The sequence below is a fragment of the Vitis riparia genome, chromosome 1, assembly GCF_004353265.1.
Source record: "Vitis riparia cultivar Riparia Gloire de Montpellier isolate 1030 chromosome 1, EGFV_Vit.rip_1.0, whole genome shotgun sequence".
Taxonomy (NCBI): domain Eukaryota; kingdom Viridiplantae; phylum Streptophyta; class Magnoliopsida; order Vitales; family Vitaceae; genus Vitis; species Vitis riparia.
The window spans coordinates 22,828,767-22,836,198 of NC_048431.1; the positions used below are offsets into that span (position 1 = coordinate 22,828,767).

The 7,432-nt window shown below is 32.0% G+C and overlaps 1 protein-coding gene across 3 annotated transcripts; it reads right to left on the reverse strand.

The window, feature by feature from the left end:
* Positions 1 to 4,025: 4,025 nt before the first annotated feature.
* LOC117924154 lies at positions 4,026 to 7,202 on the reverse strand. Of its 3 annotated transcripts, XM_034842747.1 has the most exons (5): positions 6,532 to 7,202; positions 5,855 to 6,095; positions 4,714 to 4,831; positions 4,547 to 4,590; positions 4,410 to 4,463 (listed from the first exon to the last, which is right to left on the reverse strand). In XM_034842747.1, the coding sequence occupies exons 1-4, from the start codon at positions 7,104 to 7,106 to the stop codon at positions 4,580 to 4,582; spliced, it is 945 nt and encodes a 314-aa protein (XP_034698638.1). In that variant the 5' UTR covers positions 7,107 to 7,202; the 3' UTR covers positions 4,410 to 4,463; positions 4,547 to 4,579. The 3 variants fall into 3 exon arrangements, with proteins under 3 accessions (XP_034698623.1, XP_034698631.1, XP_034698638.1); XM_034842732.1 differs by lacking the exon at positions 4,547 to 4,590 and having other exon boundaries at positions 4,026 to 4,463; positions 6,532 to 7,201; XM_034842740.1 differs by having other exon boundaries at positions 4,375 to 4,590.
* Between the last annotated feature and the right edge of the window lie 230 nt (positions 7,203 to 7,432).

Here is a 7,432-nt window from a genome sequence, read left to right on the forward strand (position 1 = left end):
TTGTACGCCCAAACATTTGGTCAACCTTTACCAAACATCAATAAAAGCAAAAGGAAAAGAAATAGAAATGAACTTCATTGATAGTGATGGCCAAGTGGATCTAACCCATTTAGATGTTTCGGATTTCTTTGAGAATCCTAATGGAAAAATTGACCATCTAATTGGTGATGGAAATGTTTGTTATGATTAAACGTTATGTTTTTATTTAGTTATTTGGAAATAGGCTTAATTTGTTATCATATTTGAACACATGGTTTATTATTCATCTTTTATAGTTTATTTCACATTTTATTATTTATCATTTAAATTTTTTTCTTTATTTATACTTGAAGATACATGGATCTCTCTCATACATTGATCTATCACTACAATTAGTTTGATTATTGAAATACTTCCTAATTATTTTATGTATAAATTGCTCCACACTTACAAAATCAAATGTGTGAGATACTTATGAAATATATAACTTTAAATTATCTTTTCATATTTATTTTATTATGTTATATACGCTCTCATTGCTTTTACACAACTTATTAAGTTAAGTTATCATCGATGACTAATATTTTTCCATTGATTTTAACTTTTTCTCTATGATAATATTTATTCAACTCTATAAAGACGAAGTCTTTATGACAATGTTTTATGACTTGTTACTTTGATGAAACTCTTGTCTCATTAATTACACAACATTGACGACAAACAATATTAATACTATATCAGGTGATAGAAACCTAATTCAAGGCTCCAGAAGAGCTTATACTATGTCACTAGTAGTATTTGATTCCATGTGAATGACACTTTATACGATGATAGATCCAGAAGAATCTTGTAAGACCAACTTGGTCCCCTAGGGTAAAAGGTCATATGGATGTATATTATAAAACTAGAAGTTTTTATTTAGTGACTAGTCTACCTATACACTTAAAAGGTAGAATGACATGTTGTGCAGATTATCATTTTAATGAGACAATTTTCTTGCTGTTAGGAGGAGAAGAGCCAGTTCCAGAAGAATGGCGTGAAATTATTTGGAATGCATTGATTTTGACTCATCTTGATCCTCATACAAATCAATGTGAACTAGAAGTTCAAAGGATCATTCATTTGCAAAATCTTGCAAATCAATTACAAGATGCATTCATTGATATAAAGAAAGTGACAAAGTCATATATCCCGACTGCAAATACTCCAACACGGATTGATGTCCCTGTAGGACAATTAACAAATTAATTTAATATACGCCTGAAGCGTGGTAGACCTGTCGGCTTAAATGATGTAACTTCCGGAATAGGAGAACCCAAGAAAAACTTGGCACTCTAAAAGAGGCCATAAAAAATAATTAATCAGTTTAAAATTGATAAATCTATAGCCCTAGAAGAGGCACAAATAATGTTGAAAGCCCCTAAAGAGGCAAATATTAAACAAGAAGCCCCTGAAGAGGCACAAGTACCTGAAAATTGTGATATCTCAATAAGTTATGTATACACGGGAGAAAAATGAGATCAAAATAATATTATTATTAACAATATTTTCACTTTCCAAGTGGCCTCCGATATCATAAGAAATGATGAAGATCCTGAACCATGAAATGTGGAAGAATGCCGACATAAAAATGATTGGCCAAAATGGAAAGAAGTTATACATGCCAAGCCAAGTTTAGGAGAGCTGGGATTGCCTCTTTGAGTCACAATGCCCGTCAATAGACGAAGAACTTAGAAGACAACCAGTTATTAAATAGATGAAAATAATAAAAGATCAAGAAAACGAATCCTAATATTTTACGTCTTCAACGTTTCTTTGAAAATAGCCTATATAAAAAATATGGTTATAAAAGAGATAAACACTTACTAATTTAAAAATAATTCAGGTAGGCTCAAATTTTGGAAAAGTATGGAAATAAAGAGATAAAAAGGTTAAGGGTGTGTTTGGAAATGTTTTAAAAAACAGGTCAAAAAACAATTTTTAAGAAGAGTTTTTAAAAACTATTTTATATTATTTTCATAAATAAAATTGTATTTAGAAAAATAATAAGAGTTTTTAAATAACTCTTATTAAAAAAAAAAAAAAAAAAAGACTCCATAACCCATATAAAATTTATTATTATTAAAAAAATCCTAATTAAACTAAAATATTCATAAATAAAATTATTGAAATAAATTGAAATAAATCTTATTTACAAGTATATGCATTATTCATCCTTTAAAAAAAGATACAAACAAAAATATTAAAGAGTTGAAAATAATAGAATATTTTGTGTCAACCAATATGAAAAATATTGTTTTAAGAGAGAAAAAAAAAGCATTTCTTGTCCAGGTAGTTATTAATTTTAAAATAATTTAGTAAGACTTAAAATTCATAGATGAAAATAATAGAAAAAATAAAAATATAAAAAAATCCTCATAATAATAAAAGAACATTCCTTGCCTAGACGCTTATTAATTTTCAAATAATTTAGTTAGAATAAAATTTATTAAATATCTAAAAATAATAAAAGAGAAAGAAAAAAAAAAAGAAAAAAGAAAAATATAAAAAGAATTCTAGCCTTTTATGTCTCTTATGTTTCTTTGAAAAGAATCAATATGAAAAATATAGTTATAAAAGAGAGATAAAAAAGAGAGCATTCTTTTCCAAGCACTTATTAATTTTAAAGTAGTCTACTTAGACTAAAATTTAGGGAAAAAAAAGTTAAATAACCTTTTTTTAAGACTTGTACAAAATTTATAATCATAAAAATGAGTCTTAATTAAACTAAAGTATAGTCTTATTTAGATTAAACACATTATGCATCCTTTAAAAAGGGTACGATATCCAAAATATAGAGAAAAAAAAACAATTTTTTTTAACTTCTGCAATTTTTCTCTTTGAAAACATAAATTTCATGGACATAAAAAAATAAAAAGTAAGAGGAGAACTCGGAAAAAAAAATTAAAAATTAAAAATAAAAGTATAAAGAAAATCAAGAAATTGAAATCATTTTAACTAACATTTTAAAACTAAACATTCCAAAACTAGTGTATGACCAACTTAGAAACCAAGTAGTAAAGTTAGAACCAAAAAAAACCTATAATTAGGTTCTTGAAGGCTCAAGCCAAAGAAAATAGAGATGAAAAAAGAAAAAACCTTTTTGATTTTTCATGAGAAGGTTGAGGGAAAGATAACATGGGAAAATTAGGAAAAGCAATGATAGAATCAAAATATTTGAAAAAGATTAAAATATATTTTAGTGAGGCTAATTGATATTTTTTAAAATAATGTCTAAAGTTTTGTGTTGAATTCTTTGACTGTACTCGCCGTGAATTTGAATATGAAGGAAAAAGAGTTTCATGCGTAATTTAAATAAAAAAGGCACTATCCCAAACCAAATAAAAAATAAAAAGCTAATAATTTCAAGATTTGTTGTAATCAACCCACAAAAAATTAAACACATGAAATAATAAAATCAAGTGATTTTGATGTAAAAGATAAAGTTAAAATAACCAAGAATTCTTACAAAAGCAAAATTGGTTTTTAAATTAACAAAATGAAGTTCTTGAGAGGGCCGATAAAAAGAAGAGTTAAATTGAAGGGATTCATAAAAATAAATAAATAAATTATAGGCGATATTCTATTTTAATCAATTATTAACATTTCATATGCTTCTCTAATATTTTATTTCTATAAAATTAAAATTTTTGCTTATGTGACTTTTTTAATAAAAGGTCATAAATATTATTTTTATTGACAATTTTTTTATATTAAATAAAATGCATTTATATTTCATGAATTTAAGTGGTGAGGTTCAATTAAAATCATATTTTTACAAATTCACATGTTCAAAGAGATAAAGACACTTGTATAACTTTATTCTCTCTTGGATTAATACTAACCTAATCTTTTGTGTCTTTGGGTACAAATTAATTGCACTTACATATCAAGGATTCGATCTTAGATATTCTAAAGTTTATTTAGAATTTTGAAGGAATTTTAATCAATTTTGTTCCTAAATATATAGCCTTGGAATTGTTTATATTTTAAATCAACATAAACCATTGTAAAAATGAATAACAGAAATTTTGTTCAACAAATGGTATAAACAATTCCAGTTCGGACAAAATCTAGCACAAGATACAACGAATGGTATGCTATTCCAGCTCGGACAAGATCTAGCAAAAGATACAACAAATGGTATACTATTCCAACTCGGACAAAATGTCAAGAAACTCAACAAAGACAACAGCAGAAGCCGGTAAGGGTTGCTCAAAGGCAGGCACAGAGAAACCTGCAAGTTAGACTGAAGTCACCTAATCTAGATATTGTTAACAAAAAAATGGAGTGCAGTGCCACGAAATTCTCTTCGTCTCCGAAAACTGGATTGCATGCCAGACACGGGGGGCTTCAGAGTACCCAAGCAACTTTCTCCTGGGATACGGCTGAAGAAGGATGAGCAATCAGGGGCTCATAGTGATCCGCTCCAGCACCACTCCAGCCTGCATGATTAGAAGATCTTCAAAACTCAAAATCTAGCACTAATAAAGAAAACAGCAAAACTGAAGATAATAGAAGAACAAACAGATTCGCCTAGTGATGACTAACAAGCATTCCTCTATTGCTGATCTGATGGACCAAATGTAAAACTATTTCAGCACTCCACAGGTAATGAAACGCATGCCAAGCTTGGCATCCAATTTCCATCATGAGGAACAATGGTAAAATCCAATAATGAAAAAGATTTCTTACCTGTTCCTTTCATGAAAAGAAAGAAGGGAGGTTCACAAATTCGACCTCTCGGACGATGTGGTAAGAAGAAAACACAATTTTCCTCATCAACCATTGCATCTGATCCATGTGCTTGCACCTGTACAACATGGGATCGAGACAAAGATGCTCAAAAATAAATAATTTACTTGTAAATATCCAAGAAGTTAAACAAAAAAAAGATACTTTGCTTCAAATGAAATATATTATTGTGCAAAGAGTAGAAAATTAATTTTAGTCAGACTTCTTTAATTTATTTACTTAAATCATTATATAGGGAAGGATAGTGAATTAGAGTATCTATGGGCATCTAATCCAACTAAACAACAAGGCAAACCTATCAAGCGCATTTGACAGATTCTCCATTTCCCTTACATGGTTAAGATGTCTGCATTTATTAATCTCTTGCTCAATTAGATTGTCTTGGGAATTGATGTTTAAGTAGTATGCATGACTAAAGTTTTCCCAGGTAACAAACACTTTTAGTGGCAATCTGCAACAACTAAATACTATATGCCATTAATAACCAATAGCACCATCAGTCCAAAAGAAACAATTGAAAAATTAAAACAGAAGCACCATGAAAACAAAAAATTTAAATGCTGGTATGAAAAAATGGGGTATAATGCTCTTACAGAGGCTTAAAATTATAAAAACTGTAATCTGAATATATATGTATACAATATCATCAATTGGAACACCTTTCATACAATAAAATTTAAGTAATAATCAGACAACAGATATTGATTGTATTCACATTTCTGCAAATTCATCTTTAATGGTGTAAATCATGATTGTTTGCTGAAATCAAATCACCAAAGTAACATCCTACAGTAAAATGTACAAAAATACATATGTTGTGACATACCAATTAAACATACATCCAATCATTTTGAATACATTCAGGCACAAAAAAATATCTGATGTAATTGTTATGGGTCTCTTTCTTTTTCATTTTTAATTTCATTAATTTTACACTAATGGACTTAACTGAATAAGAAAAGATTTGAGATGAGGAAAAGGCATAAGAAACAGGCATTAAAAAGTAAGAATTCCAAGCAACTGGGCATATGGAAAGAACCAAGGAAAATAGAAACGAACTAAGGGACCAATGTCTTCTTACAACAAATATCTCTCGCTTGAACTCTGTGGCAAGACATTCAATGGCTATATCATCTCCAAAAGCGGCAGCATGACCTTCTCTATTCTCATCTACAGTCAATAAACCCTCCTCAGTATATTGCAAAGAGATGATGTCATATTCATCATCAGGAGAACCAGAGATAGACATGTATTTGGCCCAACTCGAGCCGTCATCCACAGCAATACATCTCTCCTTGTAAATAGACTCTGCTGCCATTTCTCTTCAATCATGAAAAGTAAAATGATAAAACTTCAGAGAACAAATTGATAGAACTTAATGTTACAACAACCGGCCAAATTCATCATCAGTTTATGCTTTTATTCATACATCAGAATTTTCTTTAACATACATATACATTTCTAAAGCAAGGTTCATTAAAGATTCAGAAGAAACAAACATGCGTTTAGAGTAACAACCAGATGCCCTGACCCTCAGTTTGGTTACTGAGAAAAGGGGGAAAGTAAAAGAAAAGAAATGAAAGGAGAAGAGCCCATGAAAGAGAACGTTTAGATCATTTCCCATTCTTTTCTTCTTCCAAGTCCCAACAACCAAACCAAGGGGAAAATGCTCAAGAAAGAGGGCCTTTTTCCACAAACCTAACAGAGCCTTTCGTCTCCCAGAAACCAACTAGATCGATGAAAAAGCAAGAAAATTACCTCTGCATTCCAAGATCAAGCAGTTCGCTAATCGCAGCATCCAAACCCTCCCGGTCCTCCTTCCTCGCCAACAACTTCACCTCCTGAATCACATGGATTCCCCAACCAGACCTTAGATCGGGTGAGTACATATGCTTAATCGCATCGTTGGCGCCTTCTCTCTCCACGCTGCTTAACGATCCGAGATCTTCCAAGAATCGTTTCACAGTCCGCCGCCGGAGTTCCCGGGCATCGATCTCGCACCTCATCGCCTTCTTAGACGCAGTGAAGAGGCAATTCCCATCAGGATCCACATCTCCGCCGTGAGACAGCCGGAATACCACCGATTTAGCCGCCGCCGGCGACGACTCACCGTCCGGGTACTTCCACAGCACGCCCTTCTGGTGGATTCTTTGTAGATGCCTTCTCTGCTGGTCCTGTAGGCCGCTTACGTTCTCCCATGTGACCTGGTCCACCACATCGACGACCTCGTTACTATCGACCGAAGTCACCTGCGGATCTCTCCAATGACCGGTCGGAGATGGAGTTTGAAACGACTCACCTCCTCCCGGCGAATCATACAATAATTTTCCCATTTTCACCTTATTTTTCTTATTTTCTTTCAAAAAAGAATGTGTCTTCTCCTTTCTCTTCCTCAATGGAGGAGTTGCAGAAGAGAGAGAGAGAGAGAGAGCGCGAGAGGAGAGAGGAGAGAGGAGAGAGAAAGGGAGAGGGAGAGATTAGGGTTAACGGATAGATGTACAACGCGGGAGAGTTTTATACACGTGGCAGTATCTTGATGTTTAGAAATTCTAGGTTTTCCTGACCCTGGAGAAGTGCTAGCCTGGGCCGGTTGACCACAATTATTAATTTAAACTTGAGACGGAAATATTTATTTTGCCAGGTGGCGCACGACCATTAA

Excerpts from the sequence above, each read along its gene's own strand:
- LOC117924154 (XM_034842732.1), bottom strand. The coding sequence starts at position 7,106 with ATGGGAAAATTATTGTATGATTCGCCGGGAGGAGGTGAGTCGTTTCAA. Across the intron at positions 4,832-5,854 it reads TCAAGCGAGAGATATTTGTT|GTGCAAGCACATGGATCAGA; the intron begins GTAAGAAGACAT and ends CATGTTGTACAG. Across the intron at positions 4,464-4,713 it reads TCTTTTCATGAAAGGAACAG|GCTGGAGTGGTGCTGGAGCG; the intron begins GTAAGAAATCTT and ends CTAATCATGCAG.